Source organism: Carcharodon carcharias, chromosome 1 (genome assembly GCF_017639515.1).
Source record: "Carcharodon carcharias isolate sCarCar2 chromosome 1, sCarCar2.pri, whole genome shotgun sequence".
Taxonomy (NCBI): domain Eukaryota; kingdom Metazoa; phylum Chordata; class Chondrichthyes; order Lamniformes; family Lamnidae; genus Carcharodon; species Carcharodon carcharias.
The window spans coordinates 218,644,121-218,672,050 of NC_054467.1; the positions used below are offsets into that span (position 1 = coordinate 218,644,121).

At 42.0% G+C, this 27,930-nt stretch overlaps 1 protein-coding gene across 1 annotated transcript in view; it reads right to left on the reverse strand.

Moving 5' to 3' along the window:
- The window catches only part of poli (polymerase (DNA directed) iota), a 46,551-nt gene extending 18,621 nt beyond the window's left edge, over positions 1 to 27,930 (reverse strand). Inside the window, exons 1-5 of the mRNA XM_041198626.1 lie at positions 27,704 to 27,930; positions 16,747 to 16,878; positions 10,406 to 10,570; positions 4,045 to 4,200; positions 915 to 1,151 (exon numbers count right to left, since the gene is read on the reverse strand). Of these exons, the coding sequence (XP_041054560.1) occupies positions 915 to 1,151; positions 4,045 to 4,200; positions 10,406 to 10,570; positions 16,747 to 16,878; positions 27,704 to 27,869 (856 nt within the window). The 5' untranslated portion in view covers positions 27,870 to 27,930. The remainder of the gene's footprint in view (positions 1 to 914; positions 1,152 to 4,044; positions 4,201 to 10,405; positions 10,571 to 16,746; positions 16,879 to 27,703) is intronic.

Sequence of the window (27,930 nt, forward strand, 5' to 3'; positions counted from 1 at the left end):
AATAGAGGTTTAAAAAGGTGCAAAAAAAATGTCCATGCATCACAATGAATCACCTGAAAATATAGCTGATAAAAATGGCATCCACAGATATGTATTTTTATTTTATATCATAACGGAAATTTCATCCCACCCTTGGATGATGAAAAATGCAAAGGCCACCTGGCCGATTTGCCCCTTTGGTTAGACGGGCCACAAAAAATCGGAGACAATTGCGCATGGGCTTAGTTGCCCTCTTAATTGGCAGCGGGTGCACTTCCGACTTTTGCGCTTGCCCGCTGAGCGAAATATCGCGCGGGTGCGTGACGACGTCGGGATGCTCGCCCAGCATCTTCGTGAACGATTTTGTGCCCGATCGGGTCTGGCGTGTGCCTGCTCACAGGACATAAAATTCAGCCCCAAGCCATGCAAAACTGCTCGGTCTCACTTCCTAGCAGCATTTTATAGAAAATTTTGATGGAAGTCTGGAATTAATGACACTGTTGTTCCTCCACTCAGTGATGGGCAATAAATCTGACCTTGCCAGTTATGCCCACATCTTGTGAATGAATAATAAAAAAAGCTAAAAATTCAAAATTTATCCTCCCTAGCATAGGCACTGAAAACTGTAGTACCCTGTGTGCTTGTCCAATTCAACAGATTGAGGGGGCCAGGAGGGTCAAACATGGTCTTCTGTTCTGTAGGTTTCTATTTTCAATTTTTTAAAAAAAGGCAATTCTTTCTAGAGGACACCAATTGGCGAGAATATCAAAAGGTGCTGATATTGGATAGTAGGAGTCGACATCACAATAGACAGTGTGAATCTCCTTCAGCATAATAATTTGTAATAAAATTAAAACAAGTGACTTTGTAAAATGGTTCCTTGCATGTGAAACATGTCAAGAGAACAAGTAAACAGTATAGAAAGGAACTCTTACCAGGCACTTGTACAGGATGCACGAGGCTCCCCATGCAGTCTTGGATGCTTTCTGGAAGCAATGTTGTTTGTTGGTTGGGTTTGAATGTTCCTGACACCAGCTTGGCCAAAACTTTATTGGATGCAATTCCTGCACCAACGGTGAGACCTACCCTGTTGTACATTGCTGTTCGCATTTCTGCTGCGATTTGGGATCCAAGAGCCAACCGAATGTGTTTTGCATCGGCGGTGTTAAATGCTGTATAAAAATAAAGAAATACAATCGTAGAGTCATAGAGGTCTACAGCACAGAAAAAGGCCCTTCGGCACATTTGATGAGCAGAACACACACGTCCTTTTTCCTTACTTAGCTACATAACACTATAGATTATTGTATTATACACATTCCACGTGACGGAACACTCTGAAAGTTTGCAAAATACTTGTGAACTTGTTCATTGTATGTGAAATGAGGATTTGGATTGTCACAGAGACATAGGACTTGAATTACGTGGCCTGAGGTCACTTCAGCCAACTTTCACTTGAGGACTTTTACTGTGGTTTGAAATTACAATCCATCAATTCCAGGATATCATTGGAGCTGGGACATGTACAGAAAATGGAGCTTTGACTTTGGAAAGGTCACCCATGGGATAACGGATGTTGACAGATATGCAAGGTTCCAGTGGAAGAAAGAGTATGCCAATTAACTGTTGACAACAGCAAGAGAGAGAGGAGTAGACTCTCTGGGCAGAGTCTCTTAAACACATGGCTCTCTTTAAATACTGTTCCTTTTATACTCTTTGGTAGCGCAAGGATACATTTGGGAATAGAGCTCCAGCACTCAAGCTGACCATCTAGACAGGGACAGCAAGAAGACAGGGCCTTAGGCTGCTGCAGGAAGGGGGGAATTTAGTGAAAGGTAGTGTTGAGACAGGATCTATCTGGGTGGCTGGGGGTGAGGGACCGTGGAGGGGGGTTGGGAGCTGAGTAGAAAGCATAGGTAGGTTGAGTCCCCAATCCTTTCGCCTTTTAGAAAAACACAGCTGTGTATGTATTTAAACTTTTGAATTGAAAATAAAAATTCTGTCTTTTCAGAGTGGGGAAGGTGCCTGATTTTGCCATTCGATGCAGAGTGTTGCAGCGAGGCAAAAGAAAAACCTCAGCGTGTGATACAAATTGCCTTCTCTTCAGCAAACAGCAGGGTAAATATTGGTCTGGGCAGTTGATTATCTGGCCGCATCTACACATTTCTTTCCCTGGCCAACTGACTTACTGGCAAAGGTTGCTGATGGGTTTAAGTGCTGTTTAATGTTCTTCAGATGGTTTATAAAACTTTTATCCCCCATCATTTGATACAGCACAACAGAGATTACACTTCAAAAGTATTTCATAAAGCACTGCAGGATATCCTGAGGCTGTGAAAGGTGCTATATAAATGCAAGTGTTTCTTTATTTCCTCTTTTACTCCCTTTTGATTGCCCTCAGCCATTATCTGTAGTTTTTCTGCCAGTCATGCCATCCCTCAGCTCAGTTTGCAGCACCTGAGTTTGTTAAACATTATGCAAATAAGGCTGGGCATGAAACTTGAATGATCTGGGATTCTTGAAGGTTTTAAAGTAGTGCAAACTAGAAGAGGACTGTGCTACACTTGAAATAATTAGTATATTTAGTATACTAATGCACATCCTGTTGCATTGGTCACAAAAAGTCAGATTACCTAAGTTTTGTGCAGAGAGCAGCATTATATCATCGAACGCATATTTTATTCTTCAGCTAAGGTGCAGCGTTTTTCGGTTCAGGGTGCAAAGTCTAATTAATATTAGATAAACAGTGGGTGTGTACATTCAAATGTTCATTACACTGGAGATCAGAACACTGCCTTTTTTGTTAGGTTCAATAAGGCACTGCAAACATTGTGAGCGCATGACCTAAGTTGTTTGAGAGTTTTTCTGTACTTTTGAAATAGCTGCCAAGAGATTTACCCGGGCTAAGTTATATTTGCTAACAATTATGTTATGCCAAGTATAATACAGTAACCAACTTGCCAGAATATGGTGCAGGAAATGTGGCGCAAAATTGACAGGAAGTGCACACAGACAAAGCCTTTCAAATAGATTGATGAGGTAAAAATAAGAATGAGTAAATCCTGGGATTGACACATTGAGGAAATGTTATTAAGCCCTTTTAATTTTGATGGGTTTAGGAGGCAGTAAGTATTCAGATCCCCAGGGGCTGTGATTTCCTGTGGTAGTGTACCCTACAGATCAAGATATCTGTTCTGTGCCAAGTCAGCTTAGTACCAGCATGACAGAGTATGCTACCATTAGCCTCTTGCATTAGCGTAGAGCTAAATATATAGATTTAAAAAAACACACAGAGATCCTGCCTCTAATCATTAGCTTGTAAAGCCTGCTGAAAGGTAAGGCCTGTGGATGCCATTTGGGAAGATTAAATGTAGCAGTGATGCTCCTCACCCATTCTCCATGCCCCCGCTAACCCCCCCACCCCCTCCATGTGGTGTAGTCTGCAGCCACTCACATTGAAGAGTGGACCCTTGAATGATTTACCAGAGGGTGGCCAATATCTGTGGATTTGTAGCCCTGCCTGTCAGTGACTTCAGCAGAGGAGGCACAAAAAGTGGAAGAAGAAATAATAAAATAAAAAGTAACTGTGGGGTCAAGTGAGACACGCTCAAGAGAAAACTGTATGTGCTGTCTGGTTTATTTTTCTACAGTACTTCAGTGCAGCTGCTGTAGGAAGCTGTGTGTAAAAATTATGTTTAGATTTATTACAAACTAAGATGGCCAGTCCCTAAATTTTAAAGCCGAATGATTATGTTACTGCAGTGCCTACAACAACAGCAACTTGCACTTATGTGGCATCTTTAACATACTAAAATGTCCCAAAGTACATCACAAAAGCATTATCCGATAACATTTGATACAGTCACACAGGAGATATAAGGACAGAGGACCAAAGGCTTGGTCAAAGAGACAAATTTCAAGGACCATCTTAAAGGAGGAGTGGGAGAGGGAGAGAGAGAGAGGGAAAGAGAGAGGTGAGAGGCATAGAGAAGAAATTCCAGTGCTTAGGCTCTAGGCAGCTAAAGGCACAGCCGCCAATAGCTAAAGAATAGAATCTGTACCTACCTTGGTTACCATACACATGTCCAGATACAAATAAGTTTGCCGGGGCACCACCACTTCTTATCTGTTGCAGTCTCTTCTCCACCAGTTTACTTACATCAACAAAATTCTCATCAAGTCCCAGTCTTTCCACAAACGGACTGAACTCCTCCAGCAATTCTACAAAGCCAAAAGAGTACAGTGATAATTACTTGCTAATTATTGTGGGATACCCAATGCACATAAAGTACAATGACATTTATCTGCATTAGCAGGAGAGCCTTCCAGGCCTTGTGACATTATCTAGCTTACAGAAAGCTGCAAAACTCCTCAGCATGCAGGTAGAAAGCCTGTGTGCCTATTAACTTCACACATTGAATTTCAATCTTAGAAGACAAAAAAATTATCTACAATTCATGTCAGTTTTTCAGTCCTTCCACAATTTTCAGTCATTTCCCCTTTCCTCCTGAACGGGCTGATTGATATTGAGGTACTGCCGCAAAGTCACTAGCTACCGAAGGTGACCTTGTTCCCGTGACCTTTCTTCAGTGGAACCCTCATAGTGAATAGCAGCTGGTAATTTGATAATCTTTTAAATGAAAACCAAATCAACAAAATTGGGATAAATCAGGCACAGCTGGTAATTTGATGCTGGAGGGAAATCCAGCCATGTCTAATTCTATCCTTGCCTGGTGTTCATATTTGCATATTGGGGGCGTGGCTAACAATCAGGTATGAACACTAATTGGCCATTGGCACTACTGGCTAAGTGTAAATTCGCAACTGCTGCTACAGCAGGAATCAGCTCATTTAGTGACACCTTGGCCCAGAACTTCCCACCTGGGTCAGAATCCCCATTTCCGACCCAGATCAGACAAGAAGTTACCTACTTACCTTCCTATGATTTTTCTTGCCTGTCTTCCAATGGAGGGTCCTTCCAAACTCATGCAGTGCAGCAATCCTAGGAGGGAGCTGCGGAGAGAATCATCATAGAGCCATGCCCCCTTTTTCCAGTACTAGCTGCCATATTCCATAAGTAGAGTGCTTAAATGTCCCAAAGTCACTTTGAGAAGCTTTGGAGAGAAGATAAGTGTGTAAGGTAAGTGGGTGAGGGGGTAGGGTGGCTGGTAAGTGGGTGGGAGGGTAGGGTAGAAGGTAAGTGGGTGAGGGGGTAGAGTGAGGTAGTCGGGATTATGTAGTCGGGGTGGGGCAGGCTCCAGTGGGGAGTTGGGGGGGGGGGGTCAGTAGTATAGTTACCCAGGAAATAGAATTGGTTTTAATCCTTCTAACTTTTCCTGGGTAGCTATTCTAGGAAGAGAGTCGGAACCATCTGAAGTCTCCAGCTATAACAAGGGAATTGCCCACCGGAAGTCCAAACTTCCCAGGCAATTCCGGCAATTTCCGTGTAGTCTGTGCATCGGGCCTTCTGAGCAATCCACCAGCGCATTCAGAGATCGGAAGTTCTGGGTCCTTATTCAGACTATTTTTATCTTCCTCATCTTTTCCCTTTTGAATGTTGCAATTACATCTGCATTAACAAAGCTAGGTAGCCGTTCTAAATTAACAACTGGAATCTGGAGTGCTATTATGCCTGCATTCGCAAAGTGAGGTAGCCATTATAAGTTAACAACTCTCAACGGCATCTCTTTTCGATTACATTTAACTTGAGATTCATTAACTTGTAATCCTGTACCATTAGTTCTCCACTCCTGATTCACGACCATAAACTTATGCTGTGCATATTCTTTTCTTCAACTTAATCCAACTCAAACACCTGGGATCTCAAAACAAGTGAAATTCCTTAACTTCTTCAGTTTTTCCTTCCTTTTACAATCCAGGGCCTTTTAAAACACCAAACTTGTGTGTCATGAATCACTAATGCTTGATTTATCTAGTTTTCTGCTATTGATTTTCATCCTTTTTAGCATTCTGCACTTGACCTTTCACCTAGTTGTCTCAGTAATGAAAAGAATTACCCCATTAATTCCACTTACCAGAACTTGGACTTAGATTCTTACAGATCCATTTACACGCCTTATTGTTCCATTTGTATTAGCAATTGTCACTATACCTAAGGCAAGTGATTTGTTATGACGTGACATCCTGCAACAATTTCCTTCATTTCCAGCACTTACCTCATACTGCACGATTTTCTGATAAAACCCCTGTGGCTGGAGAAAATGACAGTGTAGGTTGTGGCTGCTCTTCTCATGAATAGTTCATGATTCATGCTATATGTTCACCATTTCCACCCACTTAGGTCACTCCTGTGATCCCCTAGTCTAGCCACAGAATTGCATCAGATAAATTGCAGACTGGGACACTGCAATCTGGAGCGCAAGCATTTTGTAGGCCACCAATCATCATTATGGTGGCTTATATTTTTAACTACAGGCACTCTCCAGAAGTAAGCTGAATAAAATTTGCAACAAACCTTGTGGTAATATGGTAAGAATTTGCTGTAACACAGCAAGCTGGCAAAAGTCCATGATTCATGCATGAATATGCACAATGCCTGGATTTGATACAAATAACGACCACAGTCTGCATCGAGATAATATTATCTGATACATTTGTCTTTTATTATCAACCTATTAAAAATAATCCCCCTCATCTGAAGTGCATACCAGTAATGCTGAAGTACAGGGAGAAATATTGCAACAAAATATATTGCTGTAACATAATGTTGCAGGTCTTAGGCAAATGTTTTACACTGCAATGGATGTCAACTTGCAACCACGTGAAGTAATTCAAGGATAATACCTCATTAAATTCCTTTCTGTGGATAGGAAATTCCTCACAGTAAGATCCCAATTTCCTCCACAATTACCCTGTGATTTTCAATAGCTGTGCCAAATCACTCACACTAATTGTACCAAATGAGGCTGAGTCAACCATCATTTTACTTAATGGTGAGCCCTGCACTTTGTAATCACAATGCCTGTTTTTAACACAATTGTATATTTCAATCGCCAATACTTGCGATTAATATCTTAGTTCCTTATTCACTCTAAGCTCATACCTTTGTAGTATTGGCAAACCTAGACATTTTACGTAAAATGTAACAAGGCTGCTTTCTTCAAATCTACAGCTTCTTGGCTACCTCACTCACTACCAACAAAAGCTGAAACTGAACAGGATCAGTCATATAAATACTGTGGCTATAAGAGCAGGTTAGAGGCTGGGAATTCTGAGGCAAGTAATTCTCGTCCACCAACTACAAGGCAAGAGTGTGATGGAATACTCTCCAATTGCCTGGATGAGTGTAGTTCTAACAATCACAAGAAGCTTGACACCATCCAGGACAAAGCAGCCCAATTGATCTGCTTCTATCACTGCTTGTTTGTCCCTACAACCACACCCCCCCTCCACCTCTCTCTCTCTCTCTCCGCCCCCCACACACACACCTTAAACCAGCTTATATTTCAACTCTTTCTTGGACTCGAACTCAAGTTCTGTCGAAGGGTCATGAGGACTCGAAACGTCAGCTCTTTTCTTCTCCGCCGATGCTGCCAGACCTGCTGAGTTTTTCCAGGTAATTCTGCTTTTGTTTTGGATTTCCAGCATCCGCAGTTTTTTTGTTTTCAGCCCAATTGATCGGCACCCCATTCACAAACCTAAAAATTAATTCCAGCAGCCACAGTGGCAGTAGTGTGTACCATCTACAAGACACACTGCAGCAACTCACCAAGGCTCCTTTGGTAGCACCTTCCAAACTCATGACCTCTACCAAGGACAAGGGCAGCAGGCACCTGGGAACACCGCCAACTGCAAATTCCCCCTCTCCAAGCCACTCATCATCCTGACTTGTAATTATATCATTATTCCTTCACTGTCTCTGGATCAAAATCCTGGAACTTCCTCCCATTAACAGCACTGTGGATGTACCTACACCAAATGACTGCAGCAGTTCAAGAAGGAGGATCACCACCGCCTTCTCAAGGGCAATTGGGGATGGGCAACAAATGTTGGCCAGCCAGCACTGCCCACATCCCATGAAGGAATAAAAAAAAGAGTTGGCCACATTGCTGGAGTCATATATAGACCAGACTAGATAAGGACAGCAGATTTCCTTCCTTAAAGGATACTGTAGATGCCTAGTTGCCATTATCTATACTAGATATACTCATTGATTAACTAAATTTATATTTTCCAGCACTCATGGTGGGATTTGAACTCATGTCTCTGGAACTTTATAGCCGTCCTCTGGTTCTTTCCTATCCATCACCTCTGGTTACCGAAACACTTGCCAGAGGAAAACATTTCTGCTTGTTTACTCTATCAAAACACCTCATAATTTTGAATGACTCTATTAGGTCTCGCCGAACCTTCCCTGATCATAGAAGAACAACCTTGGCTACTCAAATCTCTCTGTTTAACTGAAGACCCTCATCTCTGGTATCATCCCAGTAAACCTCCTCTCTACTCTCCCCAAGGCCTTTGACATAAAGTGTGATGCCCAGAACACCACACTGCAGCTGAAACGTAACCAGTGATTTGTAAATGTTTGGCATGACTTCCTTGCTTTTGTATTCAACACCTCTATTTACAAAGTTCTTCTCAATGGTCTCTAGTAGTGTTCTCGCCACTTAAGTTAGGCCGACTGGTCTGTTCAATGCTGCTTTGTGAACAGATTTATTCAAGGCAACAGTATCTTACAAATCATCAAATAGCAGATATTTTTTGGTATTCTGTGTAGGAGAAACTTTATTGATTACATGCACAGTGCGTGTCAAACAAACCAAAATTACTGATTTTCTATTTGTTACAATATGAAAAGCCAAATGTGCACTTTCTTACTTCAACAGTTCTCTTCTTGTTGGATGAAACAGTTCTTTTCACTGCACTGTTTATTAAATGCTGACAATAGACAGTTTGAAGCTAGTCAGAGACAATCAATATTCCTTTCACCTGTGCTTTTCAACCATGTTCAGCTGTGTTGACAGGAGCAAAAGAAGATTTCAACCCCTTCATATTTTTAACCCTGCATGATCCTCAATAACAATTGTCATCATTTAATGCTGGATAGTATGGTAATGAACAGAATGTGCAGAATTTACCAAAGAGAACTGTCATCAATGGCACCAGATTCAGCAGCAGTATTTAAGATAAATAAAGTAGCAACGTCATGACCCACCACAGGTGGCAATTTGCCTCCTCCAGAGTTGGTGCTGTAGAATCAGCAATGCAAAATACTTCCTCCAGGTGCCATTTTATGGACATGGATGGGCACAGTGATAGAACCCAGTGATGTGGTTTTCCTTTTTGCTGGTTTGTAAAGATTCCCCAGCTTTCGGGGTGGGGACAGGTCCAGTGGACAGAAAGGAATCTATCAGTTGCCTATTAATGACAGTGCTGCAGAATCTTGGTACATTTGGTTCAATTCAATGAGTAAGTATGCCAAACCCTCAGTGTGGAACTAAACCATATAGTTCTGGTTTTATAAGAACCAGAATTCTCAGCAATAGCGCAGTATGGCTGCCGCAGACCATGATGGACTGGTTTACTGCTCAGGATCAGCAAAATTGCTGAGACCATGGATCTGTCTTAATTGTATCTTTCAACTGGTAACCCTGTCTATTGCCAGAAGCAAAATTCATATTTGACAAGGCATACAACTCACTGGAATGTATAAAAGAAAGATATTGCAAGTTTGAAAAGAGAAGAAAAAAACTGCAGTGGAATACCCAACTAACAACAGCTGAGAACTATCAACTAGCAACACAAAGGGGAGGACAAAGACATACCAAGAAAGTCACTCTGAATTTCCCAGGACAATGGCTTGATCATCCACCAATCTGGACTCTGCTCTGCAGTTGAAAGCATTACTTTTAGGTTTATATTATAGAAAGACAGCCAATAAACTGCTTTTATTAATAACAGCTTTTGATTAATATCCATCCCTGTTATTATCTCAGCCTAGGGTCCAACAAACTGAAATTTCAATCTTACATAGTCTACAATTTGAGTTCCAGTATGTGCTGAATTTGTTAATTTAAAACACTGCAGAAGTAAGAGCATAACAATTCTTCTCAATGTCCCTGAACATGGAAGGAAAAACAAGTCAGCAAAGGCTGGTTCTTGGTCACTATCCAGTGATGCCAGCAGTAAAGTGCACACATGTTAAACACAGGAGAAAACTGTGTGGGTTTTGTAAAACTGTCTGGGCTCCAGCATGAAAATGGCTACTTTTGTGAAATACAAGAGGGCTGCAGGCACCTGTAAAACTGTACATGAATCTCAGCCTTCAGAAGAAGGGAAGAAAACTGAAAATGGAGCAGAAGGAAGGTAGAAAAAGACTTTGTAAGCTTGTGCAATATGAAGGGGAAGACAAAAAGAAAATATTTTAAACATTATAGTTAATTGAAATAGAGACTCCAAGTACCTGTGATTTTGTATGATATTTCTCTGTAAGGTGTCAAATCTTCTCCAGAGATGAGAATCACTTCTGGGCACTTGTCTATGGTTTCACTGACCGACATTACCTTACTAACCCCATACTTTCTGGCTTCATAATTACAAGTGACCACCAGATGCTTTTGATGAACGGCTAAAAGAGAAAAAAAATGCATTATTAAGTGACCAGGGTAGTTTTATAATATTGAGGTTTATAAGATTATTATATTTTGGGATTGTAGCTTTAAATTTAGGGTAAATGAAGGGGTCATGTGACTTGTTCTGAAGTCTGCCTGACAGTAAGCTTGAATGGTCTTATTGTTGGAGATCAAGGGAAGCTTTAGACTTTTTTGCTGGGAAGAAAGTGCCAAGTATGTGTGGAGACAAAGGCAATAGTCTCTGAATTTACTGTGAGTAGACCCTGAGTCTCCCAAAGTCCCAGAAAGGTGTTGTAGGTATTGTGTTGTAAACAGTTGCACTGTGAATTATCCATTTAATTCAAAGATGAAAGGGAGTTCAGGTCAAGGATAATTAATTAGCATTTCTACCTAGCTACAAGGTTAATGTGTTTCACACTGCTACTGGGGAAAGTAGAGTTTGGTGACTGAGGGAATTTAAGGGTTAATTTCTATCTAATGTCTAGTCTTTCTTTAATTTAGTAATTAACTAAAAGTTGCTGTTTAGGTTGGAAGGTGGTGAGTTTTAGGCCAGCTTTAAAACAGGGTTTATACAGGCTCTGCTTGCAGCTACAACTAGTTAATTAGATAACTGGGTTAAACAGGTTTTCAGAGCCTGGATTCACAAAATATAAAAACAGGCCATCTTACAGTGCTGACTTTGTCTGCACTGGAGTGCTGCTTTGGGCTGCAGTAGAGTGCTTAAGTTGAAGTTTGGTGACTGAGAGAGATTGGTGAGGAGGGAACGAGGTGATCCTTTGAGTACCTTGAGTATGGTCAGGTAAGTATTTACTACTTTTATCGCTTATAGTTTTTAAGGTCCTATTTTGTGGTTCATCGTTTGTAAGTGCTATATTCTGTAACAATGAGGAACAGGGAAGAAAGGCCCTAGAGTAATTGATATTATTTGAAATTAAGTAACTTCCAAAAGGTTTAATTTAATTTAAAGGGGTAAGTCATGGCAGGAGAGCTCAAAGCTATGGTGGACTCCTCCTGCTCTAAGTGGGAAGCTGGGAACATTTCCGGTGCCCGAGGCCAGCATGTGTGCGGGAAGTGTCTCCAGCTGCAGCTCCTGGAAGCCTGGGTTTCGGAGCTGAAGCGGCGGCTGGGGACACAGTGGAGCATCCGTGAGGCGGAGAGTATCGTGGATAGCACGTATAGAGAGGTGGTCACACCACAGGCTTAGAGTCCACAGGCAGGAAGGGAATGGGTGACCACCAGACAGAGCAAGAGGACTAGGGGCTGTGCAGGAATCTCCTGTGGCTATTCCTCTGCAAAACAGATATACCGCTTTGGATACTGTTGAGGGGAATGGGCTCTCAGGGGAAAGCAGCAACAGCCAAATTTGTTGCACCACATTTGGCTCTGCTGCACAGAGGAGGAGTAAAAAATGTGGGAATGCAATAGTTATAGGGGGTTCAATTATAAGGGGAATAGATAGGCGTTTCTGTGGCCGCAAATGAGACTCCGGGATGGTATGTTGCCTCCCTGGTGCCAGGGTCAAGGATGTCTCAGAGCGGCTACAGGACATTCTGAAGGGGGAGGGTGAACAGCCAGTGGTCGTGGTACATATTGGTACAAACGACATCGGCAAAAAAAGGGATGAACTCCTAAAAGCAGAATATAGGGAGTTAGGAAGTAAGTTGAAAAGTAGGACCTCAAAGGTAGTGATCTCAGGGTTACTAACAGTGCCACATACTAGTCAGAGTAGAAATAGCAGGATATATCGGATGAATACGTGGCTGAAGAGATGGCGTGAGGGGGAGGGTTTCAGATTCCTGGGACATTGGAGCCCGTGGGGGAGGTGGGACCAGTGCAAACTGGACGGGTAACCCCTGGGCAGGACCGGGACTAGGGGGGATATTTGCTTAAATGGTTGGGGAGGGTTTAAACTAAAATGGCAAGGGGATGGGAACCTATGCAAGGAGTCAGAGGAGGGGGAATCAAGGACAAGAACAAAGACAGAAAGGGGAATAAGAAAAGCGATAGGCAGAGGAATCAAGGACAAGAATCAAACAGGGCCTCAGTGAAAAATAGTGGGAATGGGACAAGTAATGTTAAAAAGACAAGTCTTAAGGCTTTGTGCCTCAAGGCGAGAAGCATTCGCAATAAAGTGGATGAATTAACCGCGCAAATAGATGTAAACAGGTATGATATAGTAAGGATTACGGAGATATGGCTGCAGGGTGACCAGGGATGGGAACTGAACATCCAGGGCTATTCAGTATTTAGGAAGGACAGACAAAAAGGAAAAGGCAGTGGAGTTGCATTGCTGGTTAAAGAGGAAATTAATGCAATAATGAGGAAAGATATTAGCTCCGACGATGCAGAATCTGTATGGGTAGAGCTGAGAAACACTAAGGGGCAAAAAACGTTAGTGGGGCTTGTATATAGACCCCCAAACTGTAGTGGTGATGTTGGGGTGGCATTAAACATTAAATTAGAGATGCATGCAATAAAGGAACATTTGTAATTATGGGTGACTTTAATCTGCATGTAGATTGGGCAAATCAAATTAGTAACAATACCATAGAGGAACTCCTGGAGTGTATATAGGGTGGTTTTCTGGACCAATACATTGAGGAACCAATGAGAGAACAGGCCATCCTAGACTGGGTATTGTATAATGAGAAAGGAATAATTGGCAATCTAGTTGTGCGAGGCCCCTTGGGGATGAGCGGCTATAATATGATAGAATTCTTCATCAAGATGGAGAGTGATATAGTTGATTCTGAGACTAGGGTCCTGAATCCTAATAAAGCAAACTACGATAGTATGAGGCGTGACTTGGCTAAGATGGATTGGGAAAGTTACTTAAAGGGATGACAGGGATAGACAATGGCAAACATTTAAAGAGTGCATGGGTGAACTGCAACAATTGTTTATCCCTGTCTGACGCAAAAGTAAAATAGGAAAGGTGGCCAAACCATGGCTTACAAGGGAAATTAGAGACAGTGTTAGATGCAAGGAAGAGGCATACAAATTGGCCAGAAAAAAACAACAGGCCTGAGCAGTTTAGAATTCAGCAAAGGAGGACCAAGGGATTGATTAAGAAGGGGAAAATAGAGTACGAGAGTAAACTTGCAGGGAACATAAAAACTGACTGTAAAAGTTTCTATAGGTATGTGAAGAGAAAAGGATTGGTGAAGACAAATGTAGGTCCCATACAGTCAGAAACAGGGGTATTTATAATGGGGAACAAAGAATTGGCTGACCAACTAAATACATACTTTTGTTCTGTCTTCACAAAGGAGGACACACATAACAAACCAGAAATGTTGGGGAACACAGGGTTTAGTGAAAGGGAGAAACTGAAAGAAATCAGTATTAGTAGAGAAATGGTGTTGGAGAAACTGATGGGTTTGAAGGCCGATAAATCCCCAGGGCCTTACAATCTACATCCCAGAATACTTAAGGAAGTGGCCCTAGAAATAGTGGATGCATTGCTGGTCATCTTCTGATTCTATAGACTCTGGAACAGTTCCTATAGGTTGGAGGGTCGCTAACCCCACTATTTAAAAAGGGAGGAAGAGAGAAAACAGGGAATTATAGACCAGTCAGCCTGATGTCGGTAGTAGGGAAAATTCTAGAGTCCATTATAAATGATTTAATAGCTAAGCACTTGGAAAACAGTGGCAGAATCGGACAGAGTCAGTATGGATTTACTAAAGGGAAATCATGCATGACAAATCTACTGGAATTTTTCAAGGATGTATCAAGTATAGTTGATGAGGGAGAGCCAGTGAATGTGGCTTATTGGGACTTTCAGAAGGCTTTCGACAAAGTTCCACATAAGAGGTTAATGTGCAAAATTAAAGCGCATGGGATTGAGGGTAGTGTATTGAGATGGATAGAAAACTGGTTGGCAGACAGGAAACAAAGAATAGGAATAAACGGGTCTTTTTCCGAATGGCAGGCAGTGACTAGTAGGGTATCGCAGGGATCAGTGCTAGGACCCCAGCTATTCACAATATATATTAATGATTTAGATGAGGGAACTAAATATAATATCTCCAAATTTGCAGATGACATAAAGCTGGGTGGGAGGGTGAGCTGTGAGGAGGATGCAGAGATGCTTCAGTGTGATTTGGATAAACTGAGTGAGTGGGCAAATGCATGGCAGATGCAGTATAATGTGAATAAATGTGAGGTGATCCACTTTGGTAGCAAAAACAGGAAGGCATATTATTACCTGAATGGCTATAAATTGAGAGGGGAATGTACAACGAGACCTGGGTGTCCTCATACACCAGTCGCTGAAGGTAAGCATGTAGGTGCAGCAGGTGGTAAAGAAGGCAAATGGTATGTTGGCCTTCATAGTGTGTGGATTCGAGTACAGGAACAGGGATATCTTGCTGCAGTTATACAGGGCCTTGGTGAGACCACACTTGGAATATTGTATGCAGTTTTTGTCGCCTTATCTGAGGAAGGATGTTCTTGCTATAGAGCGAGTGCAGCGAAGATTTACCAGACTGATTCCTGGGATGGCGGGACTGACATATGAGGAGAGATTGAGTCGGTTTTCTGGAGTTCAGAAGAATGAGGGGGGTCTCATCTAAACCTATAAAATTCTAACAGGACTAAGCAGGGTAGATGCAGGAAAGATGTTCCTGATGGTGGAGGAGTCCAGAACCAGAGGTCACAGTCTGAGGATATGGGGTAGACCATTTAGGGCTGAGATGAGGAGAAATCTCTTCACCCAAAGAGTGGTGAGCCTGTGGAATTTGCGACTGCAGAAAGTAGTTGAGGCCAAAACATTGTGTGTTTTCAAGAAGGAGTTAGATAAAGTTCTTGGGGCAAAAAGGGATCAAAGGGTATGGGGAGAAAGCGGGAGCAGGCTATTAAGATAGATGATCAGCCATGATCATAATGAATGGCGGAGCAGGCTCAAAGTGCCGAATGGTCCTATTGCTCCTATTTTCTATGCTTCTATGAAAGGGCAGCCTGAGGAAAGATTTGCATAGTTAAGAAGAAATTAAAAGGCTTCATAATTGACTGCAAGGGAAGAGGTTTAGAACAGCATTATATCTGCATAGCATAGGGCTCTCATCTAGACATGCCTAAAATTCACAGGTGCTGTGCTGGAAGTCTTCCTGAGTGAAGTGAAGCAGGTGTCACTGGAGAACACCTGGCTGCACATAGAACTGCAGATATTTACACCCGTTGTATTGATGCTTGTTCTTTGCTGGAGCAATCCAAGACTAACTGCACTGACCACTGAACCACATCTTTCTCTGTGTCAAATCCAATGTTTTCCCCCACCTTTTAGGAAATGCAATAGGTTCTGCTGTGACAAAATATTCCCTGTTCTAACAATCCTCTGCAAAAACAAATTTATCCTGCCCACACTCACTTTGTGACAATTTTCAATTGGCGACCCCTATTTACTGATTCTCCAACATGAGAAAAAAATCTTTCCTCATTCGCTTTATCAGAGCCCTTCAACATTTTAAAACTCTTTATTAAGTTTCTTCTTAGCACCACAGCCATTTAAATTCCCTGTTTTCTTGGGTTGTTGAGGCACCTGTCTCAGGTGGAAGCCTCACAAATATGCAATGCGATTAGATGCTCCACTCAGTAAATCCTGGTGGACACCTAGTGAAACTTCTGACAGGAAAACTTAAGATTTATTGTTGTGGGCCAGGAAGAGTACTCCTGCTACTCCGGGCCCCAAAATGAAAGTTTAGGCCACCGCCAGCCAGCCTCCATGGCCCCACCCACTCCAAACCCTCCCCAACAATGGCTCATTCATCCCATCCTGACTGAGGTGACTGCTAACTTGGCATTGTCTGGATGCCTGTTTCGAGTGGGCAGCAGGCCAGCAAAATATTAATAAGCCCCAGGTATTAAAAGGGACCCAACGCCAGCTCATCACTGACATCCCTCCAGTTTTCCACCAAGAGATAAATTCACCCTTAAGTAGGAAATGGCATAGTGAGTTGAGTTATCAACCCATTGGAAAAGAGGAGTGTATTTGGACATTTGCACATATGTTTGGAGGAGGAGAGATCAGGACCGAACCTGGGACTTTCTTAGTTTGTATACTCAGTTCCACTGCAGCAACGCACTACCAACTGGGACATCAGACAAGATTGTTACAATTCAAAATATCACAAAGAAAACATATTATATGAATATAATTACATTTAATTACCTAAAGGCATTCCTTTAAATTCAGGACGTCGGATCATTTCCACCTGAGCATAGAAGCAATCAAGATCAATGTGCACAATCACCCTGAATCCTGGGACATCAATGTCTTGGATGGCATATTTATGACTATCACCTGGAGTGAAAAAACACAACATCCATTACAGATCTCCTAATCTGACTATATTGGAATATAAAGAGTGATTCCACATTCCTGAACTCCCAGTGGGAAACCTGTGTTCACAGTGTAGATTAAACACCTTTTAATTTTAACACATCCCCCCTCCCTCACCCAAGACAGGTGGGAGAAGGGTAGGGGATAAAATTTTAAAATTTAGAAATCCAACCGCAGCATGTCTCCTCTAAAGGAGGCTGATGGAGGGGGGAAGGGAAAGGTGATTGGTGAGTGCTGCAGGGGTTGGTTGGGTGACTAACCTGGTCTTCAGAGGCAGGTCAATGATTAACATATTTTAATGAGGTGACAGCCTGATTAACCAAAGTTTTACTTTTAACACCTGCAGCCCAATTTCCCACTAGCAGCTAAGGGGAGGTCTGAAGGGCTGATTCACTCAATAAGTGCCTTTTGTTTGTGGGCCAGGAGGAGCAGGAGTTCTTTCCCGGCCTACCCTGCTTCCCTAAGATCGGATTCTGTGATCAGACTTCCCATTCTACTAACTATCCGCAGCCCCAATTTCCATCTTCTTCAGCCCTATTTAAAATCACAGCCTTGATGTCTTCTAGGGCTGCTTCCTATGTAATCATCACTCCTCCCTCTGAGCTCCTTTCCAGCCCCACCATTATCTCCCCCAGCCCTCCATGATGCCCCAATCACTCCCCACTCCCTCAGTCTCTCCACTCACAGGCTGCAGTCAGAGGTGGCTTTTTTGGGGGGGGGGGTTTGCGGGTGGTGATGATGATGATGGAAATGAAGCAGACAGGGCAGTAACTGAGAAGCTATGAGCTAAAATATTGGTGTCTCTTTGAAAGCTACACCATTAGTCCCACTCTCCTGCTCTTTCCCACAGCCCTGTAATCCTTGCCTTCCAGCATGATAACTAACTAGGCTCCAAATCTGGCTGGGGGCAACCAGAACACAGGGTCAAAAATTTAAAACAAGGCGCTGCCGTTAAATTCAGCAACACATCCGGAGAACCTGGCCTCCCAGATTTTCCAACTGTACAAGTCCCAGCTCTGCTCCCTACCCCATTCTCAGCATCCCTGTAAATATCAGGGTCAAGGTTGCAACACTTGGGTGTGAGTCAGATTGCCAAACTGTATCATGGTTCAGTGACAAGGCTACAACAGACACTATTGTTCAAACAATTGTCCAGTCTATGCTTTTGGCAAGCACAGCTTCCTTTGGAAGTGTTGGATTGAGGAGTCACCCCTATACTTTACAAAGCAAATATGCAGAACCTCACTTACACTCTAATTCCAACCACTTGACAAAATATCATGTGCTAGCATCATATTGCTGGTAATGCACACTCATTGACTTCAGTCAACAACTTTAGCAATGTTTCCAAGACAAGGAATCCGAGGCAAAAGTAAGTTGCTAAGGCATCAACACTCATCAACTATCATAAATAAAAGTAGAAACAGTACTCCTTTAAAATAAAATGAAAAGAAGGGATTAAAATTGCTAGTGTAATCGTGGCGTTCAAATTAACATTTTCAGCTTAATATCCTCTTTCGTTGTAACACTGCCTCAATAGCAGCCCCTACTTTGGCAACTGTGCTGTAATATAAATACAGTAGGGCTATTGCCTCCAGAGTAACTAAGAACATGTTGTTACAACCTGGAATGCACTGCCTGTAAAGGAAGGTCTTGGAAGCAGATTCAGTTGCAACTGCAAAACAGAAATCCAATATATTCTTGAAAAGGAAAATTATAATTTGGCAGTTCAGAACTTGAGTATTGCTGAAAAAAGAAACTTCTCAAACTTTTCATCTGGCATTCATCAGGACGCTTAGCAAGAATATCAATATAAGATGCATTTGCATGTACTCCATATATTAATACACAGGGCGCTGTTCTTTGCGGACGGAAAGAACGTGTGCACACATTGCACCTGTTTTAGCTAAGCAAAATAAGTGACAACCATTCACTGACGCATTCCTCAGGGCAATGCCTTGCCCAATCAGGGTGAGGCTGGTTTAAATTTCAAACAATGCTTGTCAGTTAACTGTCAGTCACAATCACAGGTGCATTTTCCATGGCACCGCCTCTACTAATCAGAGTCCACTTGCCAACCAATCAGCACTATCTTCTCATACAGAATAAATTATTGTTTTCCCCTTGTATTGGTATTCTTGCTAGGTGTCTTGATGAGTGCAAAATGAAAAGCTTCAAAATATATTTTCTTTTCAATACAAGAGGAAAATTGTAGGACTATGGGGAAAGAGCAGGGACTGGGATTCATTTTACTATGTTAAAGACACTATACAAGTGCACAGTTTTGTTATTGTCTCCTAAATCTGAATCTCTCCAATCAGGTTTACATCTCTGTGATAGCATTGAAGCAACACTTAACAAAGTCACAAACAACATCCAATGTGATTATGATTGTGATAAACTCTCCTCATCCTTTGCAACCTGTTTCCAGCTTTTGGCACGGTTGACCACAACATCCTCCTCTAACACCTCTGTCATCCAGCTGGGTGTGACCACCCTTACGTTGAGACCCACCTGCAATGGGTGCTCTTCCTAATCCAGCTTGATAATCAGCCACCTCTCAATCTGGCTGACTACAGCCAGGAAACAGTTTTCCTTGACCATCTCCTATTTTTTATCTGCATGCTGCCCCTCGGTGACATCATTTGAAACATGTCAGGTTCCACATGTATGCTGATGACACTCAGTTTGACCTAACTGCCATCTCTCTCATTCCACAATGCTTGTCTGACGCCCAGACCTAACCTTCAGAAATTTTCTCCAACATATATTGGGAAGATCAATGCCATTGTCTTTGGGCCCAGTTATAAACTCCTTTCTGTAGCCAACCACTCCATCCCTCTCTCTGTCAACTCTTTGGACCAGACTGTTCACAAACTTGTTGTCCTATTTGACCCTGAGATGAGTTTCCTTACACATATCCATTCCATCGCCAAGACTGCCTATTTCCATCTCTGTAACATTGCCTTTCTCTGCAAATGGCTCAGCTACTTCCCTGCTGAAACCCTCACCCAAAGCTTCATGAGACTAGACAATTCTAATACACTCATGGTCAGCCTCTCATCTTCCACACTCCATAAACTTGAACCCATCCAAAAATCTACTGCCCATATCCTAATTCATGCCAAATCCCTTTCACCCGCCACCCCTATGTTTGCTGGCCTACATTGACACCCAGTCCAGCAAAGCCATAATTTAAAAAATTTTATCTATATTTTCAAATTCTTTCACTTGTGCACCCTTTTCTCCGTACCCTCCTCGAGCCCTACAACCCTCCAAGATATCTGTGCTCATTCAATTCCAGTTTCTTGTGCATCCCCAATTTTAATCTCTCCACCATTGGCAGTTGCACCTTCAGCTGCCTGGGTCCTAACCTTGGGAATTACCTCGCTAAGTCTCTCTGTCTCTCTAACTCTCTCTCCTCCTCTAAGATGTTCGCTGTCTAAATATCATATTACGTGGCTAGGTGTCAAATCTTGTTTGATAACAGTCCAGTGAAGGGACATTTTACTACATCAAAGGCACCATATAAACCAGTCCTTGCATGATACACATCAACCCGTTTGATGCTTTTATTGCAATAGTACCACATGGGTTTAGAGATGAATGTTCCTGGGTGAATGTGCTTCCTGAGGTGAAGGATGGAACAATTCTCTACTTTGTGCCCAACCATAGTTCAGGTTAGGGTACTAAACATATTGTAGCATGACAATTCAGCATTCCCACTTAATTTATCCAGAAACACTTTCTTCCTTCCTTCCCTTCTGTGCCTCATGTACAAGTCAGGCAAAACACATGCTTATTTCTGTTTCTATGGCCATTTTTTTCCTGGAAAGATCGCTAGCCTGTCACCGGAGGGTAGAGCTGGAAGGGTGCCACTCCACATCAAGCATGGCTGACCAGGAGACTCTCCCGCTCTTACTATTTGCCATAATGGAAAGATTTACAGGTTGATAATTAACCTGTCTGGCCACATTATGAACACACCTTCTGTGGCCATTAAGTCCTGGAGTGGGATTCAAACCCAGGGTCTCTGACTCAGAGGCAAGAAGCTACTCACTGCACCACAAGACCTCCACCCAAATGAATTATATCAAACCAATTATCAGGCAGAGGTACCATATCCTGCACAGCCCAAATGTACCACTGCACTAGTTTAGTTACCCTCACCCCACCTTTACTTAATTCAAAATTAATGGTACCTTCAGTAACCCTCCTGAAATTGTGTTACTTTGTGCTTACTATTGTTAGAAGTTTTACACTGAGGACTATAATGTTGAGTACTATAGATATTGAGCTATTGTTTCACATGCAGTGTTTAATCTAAGAGGACTCACTTGGTGAATGCATTGCTCGGCGACCAGGAAGGTCCCAGATTCAATTTGCGGTCTGTGCTGAGTTAGCTGATCTCAGCCATGGTGGCAGTGGGCCCTACAATTGGCCTCAGCAATCTTTGTCTTGGCTTGAGAGAAAAAGGGGCCAGGGTTGTAGGGTTCTAGCGACCCATATTACAAATGATGGGCTAGATCTTGACTTTTTGCGGCAGGCGACAATGGATTGAAGTCAGTGGTAATAAAAATGAGCAGGAAGGTATAACGGGCTGCTGACTTGCTATGACTTATTCTACACTATTGCACAAAGTCAAGATTTAGGCCTATGCGTGTGAACATTGGATGAGCACATGACCAGGGTCTTCCACCCCATCACAGTTAAATAAATCTACTGATACTCACTGCCTTGAGTGAGATTCTGCAGGGCAGCTGACACTCATGAAACTGTAATATAGTACGGGGAATGTATGCATTCAAAAGAGAAAAAAAGATGGCTGTAGGGAGAAAGAAATCTCTTTCAGAAAGAACAGACATACACTATAATGAATCACAATCTGTCTGGACTGGTTTGAAAATGCCGTGAGATGACATTGACTCCAGGGGTAAACAAATCGGCAATTCTGAGAAATAAAAAGATTTTGAGGGTTTTACTTTTGCAACTACAAGTGTTGTATTCAGTGGTGAATCAAATTTCCAAGGCTGATTCAAATCTCTGTGGGCTTTCAGCAACGACTGAGGCAATTCTACGAAAACTATTTTTACACTACTCACTTCTTGAATTCAACTGTCAAATCACCAACAGAAAATGTTAAAACTTGCTGAAATTAATGTCAGAAATGTGAATGTGGATGAGGAACTAGTTAGTGGGGTGATGAACAGCTGCTATAGGTCAAAACAACAACCACATGTCTTCAATTTAGCGCTCCTCGTTTAGAAGGGTGACATTAAACAAAAAAAAGGGGAAAAACATAAGAGATGGAGAGAAAATGGAAAATGGCAACAGCTGTAAGGACTGTAATGCTGAGGCCATAGATGGGCCATTTGGCCCATCATGCACAGGCTGGCTCTTTGAAGCAGATGTTTAATTACTCCTACTCCCCTGCTCTTTCTCCATAGCCCTGCAAATCTTTCCATTCCAGTTCACACAGGACAAAGTATATTGTCATGTTACCAATAAAACCACATTGCCAATCAACCATGAACAAAGTGACATGTACTTCTAATCAGAAAGGGTTTTGTTTCCATGGACAACTCTTATAAGCTTCCAGTGTTGCATTCCAACATTGAAAGAAGTTTCGGTAATTTCAAGAAAAAGAACTTTCTCAAGTTTAGATTCTACCCATAAAAAGAATTACACAGCCCTCTACAGCCACCAAGTACAGAACAGGTCAAGAAAGCAGTCAAGCAGAATCTGGTTCTCACAACGGAATGATTCTGACTAATTGCAAGGGTCATATTTCATTTTTTGTTAATCCTTTTTCCACAGAAATGTTTTGGCAGTAAATTATTTTTAAAGGGTGCATTTTTAACTTAAAGTGAGTTCACATGGGGTCAATATTCTACTGTCAGTCATATGCTACAGCTGCCAGGTCGGAGAGGAATTTATATGTTAATGAGCCAGGCGTTGATGATGTGTTCTGCACAAACTGCAGACAACGTGGGATTAAATAGGACCACATGGAACCCATTTTTCAGGCACTATGTGACTTCCTAAGGCATCAAAATAGCATCAGGAAGCATGCGTACACTTCCCACCTGCCATATTGGCTAAGGAAAAACAGGAGGTGTCCTATTACCTCAAGTTGGCATTCGGCAATTTGCATATAAAAAAAACCCTCCAGAATTTAAACTACAATAGGTAATTTATTACAAAAATAAAAGCAAAATATTGTGGATGCTAGAAATCTGAAATAAAAATAGAAAATGCTGGAAAAACTCAACAGCAACATTTGTGGAGAGTGAAACAGAGGCTCTGAAGAAGAGTCATACAGACTTGAAACGTTAATTCTGTTTCTCTCTTCACAGATGCTGCCAGACCTGCTGAGATTTTCCAACATTTTCTGTTTTTATTATAGGTAATTTATTACCTTGTTTCATATTCACACAGATTATAATTAGTAAGATGATTCTTTTGAGTTCAGGATGGGGTGTCTCCCAAGAATGTTTTCTTGTGGGACAGGGACAGTTTTGTGGACAGGCTAACTAGCAAGGAAGTTAAAGCCCCCAGCGTCATACGCTCAAAAGCAATAAAAGGGAAAGAAGATTTTTCCGTGTAATCAATCAATTGGTGAGAAGGAGACCATTAAGATCTAGGGGAGTCACTTTTAAGAAGAATATTGTCCTTGGCTTAAATAGCTGAAAAAAAGACTGTCCAAAGAAAGCAAATTTTTTTCTTGTTCACAAGAAGGGAACTGAAGTCAGTTGGTTTAAAGTGAGATTTGATTATAGCGGTTATTCTTTATGCACTTAAAAAAAGTAGAATGATTTGTCTCTGACCTTGTCTAACTGAAGCATTTACAGTCTATCTCCTGAAAAATTTCCGTATCACATGAAAAGAAACAGGGATCTATTTTAACATTGGCCACAGGGTGTACGGGTGGCAGTAGCTACTTATAATTAAATAACCACCCTATATACGGTGGCTTTCTGAGCATCACCGCGACTAGATGGCTGAAATGCACAACTGCTCAGCTGGTAGGCTCGTTTCAACATGCAAATCAGGGTCCTGAGACATACATAAGATCCCGATCGACAGTTTAGGATAGGACTGGGGGTTGTGCAGTGTATAGCATGCAGACCCTGCCCAATTTCAGCTGGTGATTCAGCTGAAGAAGAGCCTAAAAATGTATGCTCTTAATTTTTTTTGTGGGGTCAAACCAGCCCAGGCCTCATCAGCATGAGACACAGATGCAATTTATTCCCATGCCTCCCTTAATGCAGTCGATCAGCTGTCTGTCTGAAATGCAGTACAATTGATGCTTAATGATGTCATGGGGCCCTGATCTATTGAAGCAGTCCACATTCATAAGCAAAAGAATTGGATTGATCAGTTGCAAGTGACATTTGCACCACACAAGTGCCAGGCAGTGACCATCTCTAACAAGAGAGAATGTAACCATCATCCATTCAATGGCATTCCCATTGCTGAATCCCCCCACTGACAACATCCTGGGGGTTGCCATTGACCAGAAACTGAACTGGACTAGCCATATAAATACTGTTGCTACAAGAGCATGTCAGAGGCTGGAAATTCTGTGACACGTAACTCACCTCCTGACCTCTTAAACCCTGTCCACCATCTACAAGGCACAAGTCAAGAGTGTGATGGAATACTCTCCACTTGTCTGGATGAGTGTGGCTCCAGCAATACTCAAGAAGCTCAACACCATCCAAGATAAAGAAACCTGTTTAATCAACACTCCGTCCACCAACTTAAACATTCACTCCCTCCGCCACTGACGTACAGTGGCAGTACTGTGTACCATCTGCACCATGCACTACAACAGTTCGCCAAGGCTCCTTCGACATCACCTCCCAAACTGCATCTACCATCTGGGAGGATAAGGGCAGCAGACACATGGGAACACCACCACCTGCAGGTTCCCCTCCAAGCCACACACCATCCTGACTTGGAAATAGTTCGGGTTCCTTTGCTGTCGCTGGGTCAAAATCCTGGAACTCCTGCCCTAACAGCACTGTGGGTGTACCTACAACACAGGAACTGCAGCAGTTCAACCACCACTTTCTCAAGGGCAATTATGGATGGGCAGAAATGCTGATCTGGCCCGCAACTCTCACATCCCAGAGATGAATAAAAAATATATTTAAATACTCCTCTGGTTTTAGTTGGCTTTTCTTGTCATCTGCTCAGAAGGGCAGGTTAAAATCAAAGAGGCAGGATGATGGCGGCTAAAACAATTTTAATTTCCCATCTTCTGAGCAGGTCGGTTCAAATTGCTCACTGTACTTCTACCACGCTATCAGTGGATTTGAAAGTATCAGGGTTTACCACTTCAAAAGCCTGTCTAAAGACCTCGGTCACCATTCTTTAGTGTAAACATGAACTCAGAAAAAAGAAATCAAAATGTTTTATACCTCACAAGAGATTCAAAGAAATGGGGATTGGTCTCCTATAAGGTTATCTCTAGCCAGACAAACTGACAATCTGCTGGAATCAACAAACTACCAACTACATAGATAGTTATCAGGAAATGCTTCTGATAAGGTTATCACTTTGCAATTAAAAAGCATGAACATATCAGCTAACATCATGGCTGTAATGGATTACTGAATTATCTGTGAAACCAAGTACTCTCATAATGCAATTTGCAGCCACATTTACCGAATAAGGATCGCATCTCAGCCTAGAGAGATTAAGCTCACAGAATCACAAAGTTAAACTAACTGCTCATATTGAATAGATGAATGTTAAAATTATAGAAACTGCTTAGAAATTTGAATTGTGACAGAGCTCACAACCATAATGGCCACAATTTCCTCAAGTACCTTGTCATCTCTTTTTAACCTTAATGGTGTCCTGCAGTGTAGGTCTTGGACTCTCATTTTGGCTTTGCAACAATAAAAATGTCAAAAGTTGACTTTGTCTGCAAGTTCAATACTTCTTAAAAAAGCCAGTTGTTCCTCAGGTAAGTCAAAAAACTTTAAGGGAGAAAAGGCACAGGTGCTGGATCAGTTGCTAAATGGCATGTTACTGAGCCTGCAAAGGTGCTGGGTAACCTAGCTGTTGAATATGGGCATTATAGTTTACCTCATTACCCTCAATATGGGTAGCATAAAAAGCAGGGCTCCCATCCTTGATGGTTGTCCGCTGCAAAAAGATGCTCATGCAGATATCCCATAAGGAAGGGATCAGACTTGGGCTGCAACGCATCTGGTCAAATAGTCTGACAAGACGTATCAGGAAGGATCACACAGGATTGAAAAACACAAAAAAGAAAATCTTGCTTCATGGACTGGGCATCTCAAAATGCTTTACACTGACTGAAGTTATTTTTTGAAATGTAGCCACCTTTGTAATGTATAAAGGAGTAAAAGAAATAGTGAGCAGCAGTAGAGTTGATCGATTAAAAATAATCTGGATCAATGCAGTGAGTATTTTGTCTTATTATTTTGTCACTTATATTATGCAGTTCTAAGGAAAGTCACTTGCAGCCAGACAAGACTTTTATTTATATTTATTCATTCATAGAATTTAAGTGTTGCTGGCAAGGTCAGCATTTGTTGCCCAATCCTAATTATCCTTGAACTGAGTGGCTTGCTAGGTCATTTCAGAGAGCAGTTAAGAGTCAACTACATATTCAAGTGGCAGACTTAATATCACAATAGACTTGTGACCTTATCATTGCAATGTTATATGTTTGGGTCTGACTGAAAAATATATTGGGTTCTCAACCTTTATATTCTATCTACACTGTAGCTCCCAGCAATGGGTAAAGAGGTGCCACACCAATGAGACGATGGCTATGTTGGCAAAAGTGGGATGTGGTCATGCAAAAAACGTACATTTTATAAATACCTGAGGTAAACAAACATATAATACAGGCCTGGGCTAGGGTATCAAATGGCATTTTTTTAAAAAATACTGGGTTACTCGTCTGTTAACTTTGCAGTGAATGCAGCATAAAACTTTCAAAGAAATTCCAGAAAATTTGGGTTAGCAGTTCTAATTACTCAGGCGCTGCTGCCTTACTAGGGCCCACCTGACACAAGCCTGAACATTGGCAGTAGCACTGTAATATTAATGAGGCAGTGCAGTTGCTGGAGGAACCAAGGGGATAGTCCTTTGAAGTTCCTCAAGGGCAGGAGTGCCACTGGTCAGGAAAGTAGAAGGCTGGTGACATCATCAAGCACCTCAGGCTCTTAGTATATATGGTCCATCACTGTGGTTGGAATTATAAAGTGGACGTGAATCCATACACCTTATAAACTTGCTAGAAGCAATTTCTGAAATGTCCTGACACAGATGCAAGCTGCACAAGTTGTGAATAAATCAACCATTTCCTTCCTGGTATCATGCTCAAACTTGACAAGTCCTGTTTATTTGCAGCTTGTTTGTGCAAATTGATCAAGTACATGGGACTAAAGTTATCACCAGCCAACTGAGTGGGGGTAACCAGAAATTTCTAAATATCTAAATCAAACATTTCTTTTTGTGAATGAAAGCTTGATGCCCGTTCATTTTCTACCTATATTTCCATGTGTTATGATACAGGGCCGCTAGCTATAAAGTTTTCAACCGCCTTATCAACAGCAGCAGCAACACTAACATCCTAACTCAAGCTATGAACCCCATCCTGTAAGTGGCCTTTGTTTGGTTTTTACACTTGGTTAAAGGTGATAACCCAAATGCAATGCACTATTGTCACTGACTGATTAAAAGCTACCTCGAGCCTCCACTTTGACAGATAAATGCTGACTTTCAGTTTCACTGGTACCTGCCAATTCACCACTTGCTGCAGCAGCAGAAGTTAGAGGGCTGCCGTTAATACAGTCAACTGTGCAACACCATTCCCTTTCATCCTCCTCCTCCTCCTCCTCCTCCTGTAAACTGTACCAAGGCTCTGCTGCAGCCTCAGCCTGAAATTCATTAAACTCCATCATGAGCGAAGAGCCCGAGACATCGCAGATAGCGACTCCACAACAAATGAACCAGCAAACTGCA